General features: G+C 54.3%; 1 protein-coding gene across 7 annotated transcripts in view; it reads right to left on the bottom strand.

Moving 5' to 3' along the window:
• Positions 1-3,670: 3,670 nt before the first annotated feature.
• Positions 3,671-15,089, bottom strand: part of AMBRA1 (autophagy and beclin 1 regulator 1) — a 157,484-nt gene continuing 146,065 nt past the window's right edge. For 4 of the 7 annotated variants that reach the window (XM_081065101.1, XM_081065104.1, XM_081065100.1 and 1 more), the window contains 3 exons: positions 13,170-13,262; positions 11,727-11,920; positions 3,674-5,235 (listed from right to left, as the gene is read on the bottom strand). In XM_081065101.1, coding sequence (XP_080921227.1) covers positions 4,739-5,235; positions 11,727-11,920; positions 13,170-13,262 — 784 coding nt within the window. In that variant the 3' untranslated portion in view covers positions 3,674-4,738. Of the gene's footprint in view, positions 5,236-11,726; positions 11,921-13,169; positions 13,263-15,089 lie in introns of all 7 variants that reach the window. The other 3 variants (XM_081065105.1, XM_081065106.1, XM_081065103.1) reach the window with 1 other exon arrangement.

Raw genomic sequence — 15,089 nt, 5'->3', positions numbered from 1 at the left:
GCTGGAGAGAGACCGGCGACGGTCCGCCAGGGAGAGGAGCCCGCCTGTAGCACACAACCCCCTCCTGCCCCCCAACCCCCGCCGCCCAGCTCCCTGCTTCCACATTCTATGCAGGGGACGGGGTGCGCACCCTCTCTGGCCCCGAGGTGGGATGCGCAGCCGAGGCCTGAAAGGCGAGTTCATGGGTGCCTGTGAGGGAAAGTCGTGTCCAAGGTCACCTGGGGTGGAGCCCAGAACCAGACCCCAGAAGGCGAGCCGCCGGTCTCTCGAGGTCTCCGGGAACCGCACGGGCCGGAACCTCGGACTTGGAGCCTTGCCTGCGCTGAGCGGGAGGGCCCGGGGGTCCCTGGCTGGGGCGCCCGAAGGACCGGGCGCCGGGCGGTTTCAGCACCTCGGAGAGCTCCGCCCTCCCCTGACCCTGCAGGCTCTGCCCTGCGCTACCAGGCACTCGCGCTTCTGCCTCGCTCCGAGACTGCCGTTTCTGGACCCGGCCAGGGTAGGAATCGCCCCCTACACCCCAGCCCCGAGGCCTGTCTCCCCAAACTCTCTGAGCACAAGCATCCGATTAACCATAAGACGGCTGGTTTCTTTCCTGGAAAAACAATTCATCGCCCCTCCTTCACCCTCACCCAAAGGATGGACAGAGAGGCGGAGTGGGGTGGGGAAGCTGCACGTGAGGTGTGGGGGTGATGGAGGTGGGTACGCAGTGGAGGAGAGAACGGCAAGAGCTCTTCCTGCGGAAGCCAGAAAAGGTGCGGGAACGCAGGCAAGGGTCAGCGTTGCGGGCTCTTGGTGTGGACTTCTCCAAGCTGAACACGGAGGTGGAGGGTCGGGCGGGTCCTCAGCGCTCTGAGGGCAAGGGCGGGAGTTGGCTGGCTGGACTAAAGAGAGAAGCCATTGTCCTTGCCCCCACTTCACAGATGAGGAATCAGGCTCAGTTGGTTCATATGACAGTTGGATACCAGTCCTGCAGGATGTGTGTGTACACCAACTGGATGGGAGAGGCCAGATAAAACAGATGGGGAGACAAGCAAGACCGAGGACAGGCCACAGAAACCAGAAATGTCTCCAGTCTTGAGTTCTTCCAGAAGCTGTCAGGCAAAGCTGCTCCAGGTTCTCTGAAATCCCTATTATGGGGTGGGGCCTTTGGCCTCCCTCAATCCCAGAACCCACAGTGGAACTGGAGAGCTGAGTTGGGAACCAGAGACCTGGATTAGTCTTTGTTCTCTGCCTTTGATCCAACTGGGTCCACAGACAACTTGGGTCCATAGAACTTTTCTGGACCTATTTCCTCATCTCCAAATGGGACTGCCAAGCTGTCCTGCTGACCCCACAACCTTGTTATGACATGCAACGCTTTTACTCCTGGGGGCGCTCTATCCATCCGGCATGGGCTTTTGAAGGGGTTGGTGTGGAGAATGGAAGGTATTGACAGGGGCCTCCAACAGATGGGGCTCGGTTCATTCTTGCCACAGAGGGCAAAGGTGAGGCCTGGCAGGGCCAAATTTGGGTCACCTCATCCACAAGGCCTCATACCCCTTTTACCAAAATAACAGAGCAAGTCAGGGTTCCATCTGGGTTCAAACTATGGCTCCACTAGTTGGATGGTCTGGGGGTAATACCAGTACCCTCCTCTGAGGGTTTTTGTGATGAGGATTAAGAGAGAATACACACTGAGTCCTTGGAACAGGATTTACACTCAACAAATTCAGTCTAGTCCCCACCAAGGAATTCTTCCTCGATTGCAGTGGGGTGCCCTTCTCCCTCCATCCTTCAATGCATAGCTCAGGTTCCACCTTTTCAAGGAAGGCTGCTCTAACCATTTCAGTGCTCTCTGAGCTCGAATGACTTGAGATTACAGAGATGGAAGTAACTTGAAGAGGCTGCACAGAGGAGAGGGTTCAGAGAGCTTCTGGGTGGGTGACCACCGAGAGATATGGGGAGAGTAACACTCTGAGAAAGCGTGGAAAACCACACCCCCCACAGAGGAATTGGGTGCAGAACTCTTAGTTCTCTCAGTTTCTGATTTTCCCTTCACAGGTTTGTGATCTGGTCTAACCTCAAGAATTTCCTTGTGGCACCAGTAAGAGGAAACAATATCTATTTGGGATTCTATAATAAAACACCTATCTTTAAATCAAAGGAGCCTCTTTTAGAAGTTATTTGTTTAGAAAACTAGTCCTCCCTCCCTCCCTCCCTCCCTCATTTACACACATTTACCCAGGGACAAAGATCTACATGAGGCCTTATGAGACACACAAAGACACATTTCCTTGACTGGATTGTAAACTACTGTATTTAAGATACAAATACAAATCCCTCGAGTTTAAACAGGTTAAGGGAAATCTTTAACAAAATGTAAGAGACTCTAGAGAAGAAGAGGTACCAGCTGGTTGGGGACAATCCAGATTAGGCAGAATCTGGGAAGACTCAAAGTTTACAAAGGGGATTTAAATGCTTGACCCAGTGTCATCCGTCCATCATTCGGCATTCCTAGGAGAAAGGCCTAAGTAAGGCAGATAGCCCAACAACCAGGAAATGCTGTTGCCTGGAGAACACCAAATACTTTAGCTTGGTGGTATGTGATAAATATGGTGACAAATACGGGAATGTACATAGCACTCAGAAGACCTGGAGGTCTGACTAGGACATTTGATGCGATGGCTCTGCATGGCAGTGACATAACCTATCTGGCTTCGGGAAGACGAATTTGGACACCGTTTTTAGGATGTACGTGGTAGGAATGATGGGGGCTGGAGTGAGACGGTGGCAGTGGACATGCACAGGAGGTAAAGGGTTGGCAGAACTTGGGAATAACTGAATGAGGGAGGAACAAAAGGGGTTGTACGGTACAAGCCCTACGTCCTACAAGGGAGGAAAGTGAAGCAGAGGAGAGTTAAGTGGTTTGCCTTGCCCTAGGTCACACATCTAGCTGAGGTGTCTTTTAGTATAGAGTCCACTGTTATATATCCTTTTCTAGAAAATTCTAGTGTAGAATCTATAATTCTGCAAGTCCCATAGTGTCTGGGACACAGTTGGGCACATGCAAAAAGAAAACTCAGGTACTCATTAGTAGCAGAAGCGCTGGGTGGCTGCTTTTCCTGTAGACCTCTGTAAGATGGGGAGCAAACACCCATCTCCAATTTCTAACTGGCTTGTAACTTGAAGTGGGCGAAGGCCCATGAGCAGGCCCTTCACTGTACTGCGGACACAGAGTGAGGGGAGACCTGAGCACCAGCCTGGAGTCTTGGGGGGATGAGTACACAAGACCAAGCTCCAGACACGCGTTATGGTGGTTTCCCAGGACTGGAGGGATCCAGCTTTTTGAAGGTTACATCTGTACCCCACACCCACAGTCCTGCGGGGGAAGCAATCAAGGTGAGTGACCTTCTGTCATTCCTACCTATCCGCCTGTCACTAATTAGGTTGCCCCAATCCTTAGCAGGCCCCCCAGAAGCAGGAAGTGGTGGTGCACAGAGACACAGTACGCAACAGAGGCGGCAGCCCTTACCTGAGTGGCTCTGCTGCGGCACCAGTTGGGGGTCGCCCCTTAGGACGGCAGTGCCTGGGAGAACCTGGACCCAGTTCAGTCAGTTCAAGGCCCCCCACCCCGCTTTGCCCCCCAATCACCACCCGTCCCTTCATCCTCCATAAAAACAGAGAGGAGCCTGGTGAGGGGCATGTCATCATTTTAATGATGTAGATCTTTGGTGTTTCCCTCATTAGCAGTCAGACTATCCCCTCTCCTCCCACCACAATGTTTCTATGATGAGTTACAAACAGAAAAGAAATCACATTTTCATACTAAAAACAAAATAATCAGAGCCTTGATTTCTCCACTAGAAACTACACGTACAGTTCAAGATTCCACATGCAACACCTTAAATCACAGACCAAGACCTCACATTCTGACCTGGAGTCTCATCCCCGCCCCCAGCCTTGGGCTGGCTTGGGCCTAGGCTCAGGTAATACTGACACCCACAGGTGCTGCTCTGAGGGCCTTGGGGGTGGGGAGGGAGGGCTTGGTGGACAAGCCCTGGGGGCTGGCCAGCCTACACCCCCCGCTCCTGAGGACCTGCCCACCATCCCTTCACCCCATCCTGTATCAGGCAAGCAGGCTGCCCCCTTCACTCCGTGGTAGTCCCCCATTAGCAAGTGGAGGGAGTCGCTGTGCTCAGGAATCTGGACGCCTGGCCTGACCCCTGACAGTGGTCTCTGTGGGGCAAGATGATAAAAGAGGCTGATGCTCTGGAAGGCTCAGAAAGAGAGATGGTTTCTGGGGGACAGGCCACTCCTCCTGCTCTTGGGCTCCTAGTGGCTCTGCCCACACAGCAGGTGGACAGGGCAAAGCTGCCCATTGGCTACTGTCCAGGATGGCCCAGACCTGGAAGACTGCTCACCTTCTGGGGCTCTCTGCCCAGGGCTGAGTCCCTTGAGCTCTGTTTCTAGGAGAAAGGGGGGTTCATGGCAGGGAGACCCACTTCCTCCTCCTTTCACACTCAGCACAGTAGTGTGGCTCTCCTGGGCTGTAGTCCCCCTGGAAGCTTCTAGTCCCCTGAGGCAGGCCTTGCCCATTCGCCTGCCTCATGCCCGCCGACTGACTTCCTCTCGACCCCCCACCCTCTTGCTCCTGCTCCGATGCAGCCGCAGCTCTGCCGCGGGTACAGTTCTCAGTCAGCTGTGAGGTCCGATTTCTGCTCAGCGGTTCGAGGGGAAGCACCAGTGCACACGTTTGTCTCTACCTGTTCCGTGGCTCCTCACTGGGGCCTGCAGCTTCCCCCCTGCTGCTGCCACCGCCGTCAGGAAGGTGGCTGTTACTGGTCAGGTCGCAGTGCAGGGTTGGTCCCTCAGTGCCAAGAAGGGGAACAGGGCTGGGGACAGGGGAGGAAGAGGGCAGGGCTGGCTGTGGGGGCTCCCGCCCGGGGGTCCCAGGCTGGTCCCAGGAGGCTGTCCGGGGGCTTAGGCCTCGCTCTGCCAGGTGCACGGGTTCCGGGAGCAGTCCCCGCGAGGTGGAGGGCTGGGGCGAGGGTGTGCGGGTGGCGCTGGGCTCCGCGCCTGTCTGGGAGCTGCGGTGAATGCGGTGACTGACGATGATGTTGTTCCCGAAGCCCCCCATGGAGGCCATGGTGGTGCTCTGCTCCCTCTGCACCACCGCTGTCATGCCGCCCTCCGCCATCAGCCGCTGGATCCGGCTGAGGGCGTCCTCTCCATTGGCGCCGTATTCTGAGCCCTCACCTGGAAGGTACAATGCAGGAGAGAGGAGGAATTCGTTGATGGCCTGGTCCTCTGAGCCAGGCAGGCAACTGCTGGCAGGAGCTGGGGGACTCCAGGCTAAAAGCAGAGACAAGAGGTCCACTGCCTTACTCTGAGTCAGAGACGAGAGTGGGAAAACTCCGCAATGATCCCAATTCATACTTTTGTTCTACTGGTGGGGAAACTGAGGCCTAGGATTACCATGAGGTGGCCAAGGCAACCCAGCCAGTTAAGAGGCAGAGCTGGACCCGAAGGCAGGCGGTCGGCTTAAACCCTTTCAGCACCAGTGGCAGGCTAGTCATTAACTGAATGAAGGCAGCTGAGGGCCCAGGCAGCTTGCTTTGCTTGCCTGCTCCCTGTGTGTGTGTGTGTGTGTGTGTGTGGGGGGGAACTGGTAGCCCTGGGGTGGGGTATGCTGCCTGCTCTTTGGAAAGAGAGGGCACTCCACCGGGTGTGGCTCAAAGGCAAACGGTTTGCTTTGCTGTTACTTCCTAAAAGTCCCTGAGGAAGACTGGACTTTGAACTGTTCCCTAGAAGGCATTCCATCACCTCTCTCTTCCCCCTTTACCCACCAGCTTTCGTATTTCCCAAGCACTGTTCTCCTGGGGCTGGGCGCCTGATAACCTCACCCTGTTCCCTGGAGACAGACAGTGGCCCTGTCGTGAGGGTTCAGCCTGCAGCTCTAGGCAGGAAGACAAGATTCTAGTCCTTCCCTCAAAGGCCAGGGCATTCCCTCGTGTGGACAAGGCTTTGGCTCAAATCTGGTTCTGCCACTCACTACTGTTTCACTGAAAATAAGCCCTAGCTGGGCCATCAGCTCTAATGCGTCTTTTGGAACAAAAATTAATATAAGACCAGGTCTCATATAAGACCTGGTATTATATTATAATTATATATTATATTATAATTATATTATACTATATTAAAGACCCGGTCTTAAGACCGGGTCTTATATTAATTTTTGCTCCAAAAGATGCATTAGAGCTGATGGTCCAGCTAGGTCTTATTTTCGGGGAAACACGATAGTTGTGTGATCTTACTATCCATATCCCTCAGTTTCCTGGCTTATAAAAATGGGATGAAACCTCTGGGCAGAGGAAATGCGAATGCTCGCCAAGTGCCTGGTGCATGTCAGACAACTGTCAGTGGTGGTGGTGGTGGCGGCGACCCTGGGGTCTGGAGCAGAGCTCCAACCTGAGGCACCTTCCCTCCAACCCATGCTCAGCGGACAGATAAGCAGGCCTATCGATTTGTTTCCTCTGGCTACTTGCTGGCAGTTTGGGATTTTGCAGATTTGGGGGGTTCGATAGTGAGTTTTTTCTTTTTTGGGGGACTTGTCAACAGCTAATTTTACAAGACCCTCCTTGCTCCTCCCTGCCGAGTCCCTTCTCTCTGCTTGTTGCTGGAACTGGATTGCCAGGCAGCCAGCTGCACAGCATATCGGCGTCTAAGGTCCCATTAGACCTTCCCCTCCTCGTTAGTACTTGGCAGCCTCCCTCAGTCCTTCCTCGGATCTTACTGAGGCAGTTCTCGGCCCTAAGCAGTGGGGACTTGGCCTGGATTTTGGCTTATGTGCAGCTTGCTTTTTTCCAGATCTCCTGGTCAGCTCTGCCCATCCACACACCCCATGCCTTAAGACGGCTGCCCTTATAGGTTTTCCTCTCAGACAACTCAGTGCAAACTCCCAGGGCAGAAGGAACGAGAACCTGCAGGGTTCTCAGGGTACTTCTCTCAGGGAACAAGCTGTCCCACAGTGGGGCAGCTAGTGGGTCAACCTAGGGTCTCGGCACCAGCACAGCTTCTATCCTGTAAGCCAAAAGGGCTGCCTGGGGAGACCCATGAGGACATCGCTGCCACCCCATTGCTTTCCAAGAACTCTGCCCTCAGGGCCTCCCCAGCCCAGCCTGGGATGTGCAGCGGGCTGGCCCACTGCCTGCTGGCAATGGAGCTCACGCTGCTGGGCTCTGAGCCGGGTGAACCAGCAGCTCTTTTCATGTTGTTGCTGCTGGGGGGCGGACAGGGCTGCACTGGGGCCCTGAGGAGCTGGCTGCTGCCACGCCAGCAGCTCAGAGGCCCTGCTGCTGGCCCTCAGACCTGAGCCCCCTGTCCTCTCCCACTGCGCCAGTGGCTCTGGTTCTGGCCACCTCACCATGACTATGGCCGTATTTCCGGCCTGGTCTTCCTGTTTTCCACATCGTCCCTTTCTACGCAGCCTCCATGCTGCTTCCATTACCATTCCAATCAAGCTCCGAGTCACTGAGTTCTGGTTAAACCCATACTCTTCAGAACCCAGCAGCTCCAAGAGGCTCCAAGCAGTCAAGACTCCTTAGCCTGAGATTTACGGGCCCCCTGGTCAGGCCTTAGCCACTTTCCTGACCGTCCCCTCTGCGCCCAGTGACCTCAGGAGAGCGGAGTCAGCTTGGCGATATGCCTGCCCGCCCTGCCCACACACATGACCGCACACCGGGTGCTCCCCCTGCTCTGCACTTGCCTGTCGCCTCATGTCTAAGGCCCACTCATTTCCAGGGGCCAATGCAAGCACCACCTCTCTCACCCAGACTCCCATGGTCCCCAGCTGGGAGGGCTGCTCCTTCCGAGCCCTCCCGGTGCCTCTCTGTGTAAGAGTCATCTGTGGCTGTGACGCCAGCCTTCGGGGCTGTAAGTTCCTGAAGGCCTCAGACTAAGTTTCATTCACCTTTGGGTGCAGCGTCTAGCCTGGTCTTGCACTTGGTCAGCTGATGGCATGAGTGAATGAAAAGGGCTCTCAAGCTGCTTACAGGTGCTCCACGCTTAAGGTGGCTTCTGAAAACTGATCACAGGTTCCCCTCTGCTGTGGGAGAAGCACTTTCCTTTCTGTACTTGCTTTTTGAGGGAAGAGACATGGCTTCATCTCTGAATCTGGTTCCCTCTGCAATACCTTTGGATTCATGGTCCCGAGACATAAAGTAAGTGCTCGGAAGACTGGCTGAAAGAATTAAAAATGTACACACCAATGGTTTCCTCTGGGCTGGGTGCAGACAGCTTCAGCCTAGACAGCTGTGAGCTGTGCTTGTCTTGGGAACTCTAGGCTAAGCGCCACTGAAGGCAGCCAGCACATTCTTCAGGAGGAAAGCACATGCAGCTTGAGGGAAATGGCAGCCATGGTCAGGGATCCAAGCTACCAGCTCCAGAAGCAGTGGTGGCTAAGGGGTTAATTCTGCTGTCTCCGTCTCTGTACCAAGAGCCTTTCTTTTTGTCTTTGAAAAAAGGAAAACTGATTTAGTGTTGACGAGAGATCCTTTCCTTGGCAATTTCTAAGGTACATTCTGGAGGCAGAGGCCAGGGTGGGATCAGCAACTTCCCATAATTCCCTGTAACCCCACTTTAATTCTGGGGGTTTCAATGCCCAGAAGAGGGAACTGAGGCTGAGTTAAAGGAGGAAATGCCCCTCCTGTCGTTAGGGGTACACTGGTCTTCCAGCCCCCTTTTTCACATGTGCTTTTCCCTAGCCTAGGGCCCACGCAACAGCAGATGGTCTATCGTCTTCATCAGACCAGAAAGAGACCCAGGCAATCTTGCCCCAGTGGTCAGAGGCAGAACCATGGGCTCCCCAAACAGTGCGGCACAATTAAGCTCAGAGGCAGGGCCTTGCCTCCGCTCAATTCCTTCCTTCCACACACTGCCTGAGTGCCTACTGCATGTCAGGCAGGCACTGGATCAGAGCTGGGAGCCAACAGGGAGCCACGGGAATGCTCCCCTGTCCTTCTCAGTGACAGGTAGGGAAGCTTTAAAGCTGGACAAGCAAAAAGCCGACACGTGCAGATTTCCTCTGTGGAGGGCTCTTCCTAGAAGTTCTAGAAAGAGCTGAATGGATTTTAATCAAATTTTTTATAGAACAAGAAAATGAGGAGCAGCTCGCGTGCTAGCTGATGGGAACCGGCTGAGGGAGGGGAGGCCACAGAACAGTAATCACCACAAGCAGAGCTTGTTCCCCACATAATAAATCTGGGCCCCTGGTGTGTGTGCGTGGGCTGTGCAAGTGGTATCCCCCCACCCCAGCCCTGCCTTCTAGCTGAGCCCAGAAGAAGGGGTTTCTTCTACACGTTTCTACAGATGCGGCCACCAGTCTGCCAACGTGGAAAGAGGCAGAGGTTGGGAGTGGGGTGGTGGTGTGCAGAGCCCCATGCCTGCCCACTGGATGGGCCAGAGCACAGTGTGCCCGGAGAGACCCTTCATTCCTGGTCCTTCGGCCTCACCACCAGAGCAGCAGTGGTCAGTGGTCGTCAGTGGGTCAGCACCTCACAACAAGGCTCCGGGCCCCAGGAGAAACGAGGCTGGCCTGTGACACCGTCCGTCAGTCGCCACGTCTCTCCCCTCAACCCGCACCTCTTCTCCTCCCCTGACTTCTTTCTGGTGTGGGGCTTTCTGAAAGGGCCTGTAATGCTGTGCAGAGCTGGTGGTCCAAAATGCTAGGCCAAGTTCCCAGGGAGACGCAGTGAGCTGAGAGCCTCTTCTACCAAGGTGCCAGCTCCTGACGGCTATTCCTGCTGAAGAGCGTCTCGGGCCTCTGAAGGGTTCACCCATCACCATCTGCTTTCCTTTACGGGGACGAGACAGGGAGGGAACGAGGTCCTGGCCTTTTGAAACTGGTGGCAAGGGAGCCTCTGTCTTTCCGCCAGCCTTCCGCTCCCACCCGAGACAGGAAGACAGGCACTCATCACTGACTGGAGGTCAGAGAGGGGCTGATGCTGGTCCGGAAAGAAAGAGAGGAATCACTTTGTAAGTTGTAAAAATGTGTATTCACTATGCTATACACCTGAAACTAATACAATACTGAATGTCAACTGTAATTGAAAAGTTAAAATTAAACAAAAAAGAAAGAAAAGGAGAGGATTCTCTGGGAGGTGAAAGAGCAGAGACTGCCCTTCTCACGCTGGCAGCTCCAGGACCCCTGTTGCACTTCATCTCCAGAATGAAGGCCTCACCCCCAAACCAGCTCCCTACAATCCTTCCCCCTGCACATGCAGTCTCAGTTCTCAGCTGCCGGCAGGCCACGGACAGACTGGCTAGTGGGCCTGTGTGTAGTGTGGTCTTTTTGAAGCTGGTGTCCTAGCACGTGCTGTGTCCTCCGCCAGAAAAGCCTTCTCCCCCGACTAACTCCTCCTCATCCTTGAAGGCTCAGTTCGGGGTCACCTCTTCCGGAAGTCTTCCCTGAGCCCCACAGGCTAAGCACGGCCTCTCCCCTGAGCTCCCAAGGAGCTCACAAACAATTATCTGCCTCCCTCTCTAGACTTTGACTTCCTTGGGGAAGGACCAAGGCATATTTGTTTTTGTAGCCCAAGCGGCTGACATGTTCAGACAGTCAGTCAACGGCCATGGGACGAAATCGGAGGAGACCGCCTAAGACTAAGCCTTCAGCCTGGGGATGGCGGGAGGAGGCTTCAGCTCTCTCCTCCTCCCTGAGGCCCGAAGCTGCAGCTGGCTGCTCCAGCCCGCACTGCACCTGCTATGGCCATGCCACGGGGGTTTCCACCCAACCAAGAGTCACTGACCTCAAATGTAGGAGGTGGTCGGCCACAGAGCAACATGGGACTTAACTTTAAAACATTTCAGTTCATGGCAGCGAGAGGGACAGTGCCCTGTGGGGGGTCTGCAGTATAGAAATCTGTTCCCTGGAGTGACGGGCAAATTGGTGACTTTTTGCCTGATGCACACCACGGCTTCTCGCATGGTCTCTTTAGAGCAAATGGCTCCACACAGACCTAGAAAATGTATGTCTGTTTGGAGGCTGGCTTGTTTGCAGCTCGGCCCAGCAAGAGGGCTGGGGTAGGGGGTAAAGAGAGTGACTGAGTGAGAACAAGCCTGTTTCACACACTGCTAACAGACTCCAAAGTGGCTCGAGCTCTACTGCTGGGCAGTGCTAATTGGTTCTTAGAGGTGAGGCTGGCACAGAGAGCCAGGGCTGAGGCTGGCTGAGCCACACCTGAAATAGGTGAGAGGAAGGGGCGGACGGTGTGCCAGGCTGCAGTCAAGATGGCAATGATCCATGGGTGTAATAGGAGCACAAGAGGAGCTCACCTGTCATTCCCAAACCTGCCAGATTTGCAGGGGACAGACAAGCTACCGTGTGGGGTGGCCTTGGAAGCCTGGGGTCTGGGGTGCATGTCGCTGGAATGAGAGCTTGTAGCAGTGTATGTCTCGTAGCCTCTGTCATCTCGGCTACTTTCTGTGCGCTCTCTGAAGAACAGCCTCTGTCCTCCAAGTTTTAGAGGAGAGGGAGGTCAGGGTACTTGGTGTTCAAGCTGGAAGAGCAGCTCGGCTTGCTGGACTCAGTAACCTCGATCAGGGAAATGATGTGCCCAGGCAGGTGAGGGGTACGCCCCCTGACTGGGGAGTGGCATTCCCTTAGCACCATCTGTCCATGTGGAGGGGCTAGGAGGGTCCCACTGTGCACCCCCAGGCATAGTTCTCCTCCAGCATTACTGGGCGCTTACCTTCGCCAGTACCTGACGCTGCTGTCCCCGGCTCCTGTATCTCCCTCTCCGTCTGTGTCTCGGCATTCTGCAGCTGAAGGGCCAGAGTCTGCGTGCCCTGAGATGTTACTGATGTGGTGGGGTTCCGGGGCTGCAACCCAATCGCATTCATCAGACCCATGTCTCTGTCTGTTCTCCACGTGGCTCTGCTGGTCCTAGGGAGAGAAAGACAGACTGAATTCATTCAGGCAGGGCTCGGGACAGCAGCCCTCACAGAGCTCTGGGGACTCCATGCCAGCCTCTGGGGACGGCCTCGACCGGGCCTGCAGACCCGAGAAGCCCTGTACTCCTGCACTACCTCCCAATGGCAGTTAACCCGCCTGTCCCTTCTCCTCCAGATCACTGGCCTGGGACAATGAAAGAAGGCTGCAAACCACCCAATTCTGCAAACCCAGCTGGTTCAGTCACTCCCATAAACACAGAGGGCCTTCTGGGGAGGTAGAAATGGCTGACCTTCAAAGACTTTTTTAGATTCAGAAAGCCACTAACTGAGATCCATGGGACCAACAGTGAGCAGTAAAGGACCTTTTCCTTCAGCTTTTCTTTTCTTCTAACTATATGCTGACAAGATTCCAGTTTAAACTCTTGGAATTTCTACTTTGGAGGAAAAGAACTGGGACTCTTAAGAGGCTGTTCTGGGATCTTCCTTCAGAAGGAAAACAGACTCTTGGAGGAGGGAGAACAGCACAGGCTGCCTTAAGAGGAAGGCCCAGGCCAAAGGCTAGCACCCTCTTTCCTTGGTATTTCCCAGGCACTAACCCTGGGGATAACTAGAGCTGGCAGCAAAGAGAGCCCAGGACTTTTGAAAGGTCACCAGCCATGCATATTTCTGGCTGTTTCTGGGGACTTTTTTTCCAGCTGTGCCCTGCAATTCCTCGAGTAGTAATTACCTTTGTTTTGTCAAAACATTCCAGTCTTCATGAATGAATTAGGCGATAAGAGGATGAGAACTAGGTTCCTACTCTCTACCTGGCCCCTGGGCTGCAGCTCTGGGCAGCGTGGACCCTGAGGCCCTGGTACCTGGAAGATGTCCATGGGCCACAAGTACACTTCCTAGGGACAGGGTCCCTCTCCAGTGCCCCGTCTTCTCTCATTATCTCAGTGTGCCCAGACACCAAGGCCAGAATGAGAGAGGACGAGAGGTGCCCTAGCTTACTCTAAGCCAAAGCTCTGAGAGCGGAAGTTTTATTCTTAGTCGTGGGACACTTTCCCTGAATGGAATCGATTTGTGTGCAAAAGCTCAGTGCATGAAACAGATCAAAGAGGAGCTGCTTTGGTTGAGGAAGCGACCCGGAGAGCCCTGGAGCCAGTCTGGGAGCACTGCCGGAGAGCCCGGCAGAAGCAGGAGGGATGAGCCCCGCCAGCCATGCTCTTCCTTCCTCCCTCTCTCCTTCACAAACTCACCCAGGCCTTTCACTGCTCCTGCTGCTGGAGTGGACCGTGAAGACAGTCTCGTTCAGCTGGTCCCAGTAGTACTCAATACCAGAGTTTGAGGCCCTGAAAATCAGTTGGGAAGGATGGAGGAGAAAAGGCGCAAGGTGTTAGCGAGGGAATGGCCAGAACTCTTTATAAGTCCAAGGCTTTGTGGACTGAGGCCTCCTAGCCCTCCTTCCTCTCTCCTGGGGCTGGGCTGAGTCTAGGACCAGAGACACGCCATCAGGATGCTCAGACAAATGCCTTAGTGGTAGTTCTAGTCTCTTCCTTCCCCCACACAAAGCCTAACTGGCTCCTCTTTGGGGCTAAGAGATAGCTAAAAAATAGCCACACCAGACAGAGGCGGTGAGTTCTGAGAATTCTTCAGGCATAGAGAAAAGAACTAAGATGGCAAGTGAGAGGCTGCAGTGTCCTGGAGAGACAGGGTGTCAGTGGCAGCCCTGCCTAAAGGGCATGCTAAAGTGCTCAGAAACAGAAAAATCTCAGGCTCCCTACTGCCAAGGTGCAGGGAGAAAGGGAAACGAGGGTGCCTTAACATTCTCCGTTTGCCGGGAGCTCCCCCTGAGCCGGAAAGCTTCCCCCTCCCCCCTCTTTTTCTATTCTGGACTTAGAGCCTCCTTTGCCAGGGGAGGCTGGACAAACAAATGGGGAAGGTGACCGCAGGAATGCTCAGAAACTTCTTACAAGGAAAAGACAGAAGAGTTTCTATCTGTTGACTTCTCTGGGCTGCCAGCCTTTCCCTGGTTCTTTATTCCCCCCAAAATGGACTATCAAGTAGTTTTTTCCACCCTCACATGGGCACAGCTGCCAGAGGGAAGCAGTGGCCTCTCAGTTTTCTATACTGATCTGCCGCCTCAGGCAGCAATCCTGATTGCTGGTGGTGGGTTTCAAACACAAGACTGCTTTGCTTTTAGAGATTCCTCCCTGGAACCACCACTCATTGTGGTTGAGGGTGGGTGCCGAGGCTGATGGTGGCAGGGGGATAGGAGTTGGTAAAGAGGTGTCTTTGAGCTTTTTGATTGGAACTAAAAGATATTCAAAACAGCCAGCACTGCTCCTAAATGGGACAGGACATGCAAGGCTCTGCTACGGACTGAATTGTGTCCCCCAAATTCATATGTCAAAGCCCTAGCCTCCAATGTGACTGTACCTGGAGACAGGGTCTTATGGGGTAATTAAGGTTAAACGAGGTCATGAGAGTGGGACCCTAATCCAACAGGACATGGCCTTATCACCATGTGAAGACACAGTGAGCAGGTGGCCATCTGCAAGCCAGGAAGGGAGTCCCCACCAGAACCTGGCCATGCTGGAACCTAATCTCGGACTTCCAGCCTCCAGAGCTGTGAGAAAAGAACTTCTGTAGATTAAGCCAAGCAGTCTACCGTATCCTGTTACAGCAGCCTGAGCTGACGAAGACAATCTCCAACGAGAGCCGGTGTTTAAACCTACAGGCCTAGGTTACCTTTCTTTAACAACAGAACTTCTTCAATGTAGAGGAAACAAATCAAAGTCAGCGGGCTCTGAGAATTAGCCAGGAAGACATGAGTTGTGGGGGGGGGAGGTCAGGTGCCTGCTTCCCAGACAGGAGGACTAGGCAGGGCAGGGACGTGCCAGGGCGTGGGTGATGAGGGCTTTATGTCAGGGGGCTGTGCTACCGCAGGTGAAAGGAAACAGGCATTGGCACTGAGCCCCCAAGTCTGTCTTTAGAGGGCTCCTGAGACTCTGGGAACTAGGCTTCACCTGAGCGCACACCAGTGCCTGTGGAGGGACAGAACCACAGCCAAACAAAAGCACTCTTCCTCTCCCTGCTCTATACCGTGTTTCCCCGAAAGCAAGGCCTAACCGGATTGTTCAGGATGACATCTCCTGAACATAAGCCCTAAAGCGTCT

Source organism: Rhinolophus hipposideros (genome assembly GCF_964194185.1).
Source record: "Rhinolophus hipposideros genome assembly, chromosome: 10".
Lineage (NCBI taxonomy): Eukaryota > Metazoa > Chordata > Mammalia > Chiroptera > Rhinolophidae > Rhinolophus > Rhinolophus hipposideros.
Note: the sequence above shows the minus strand (reverse complement) of the source record. Positions and strands in the feature narration are given on the sequence as shown.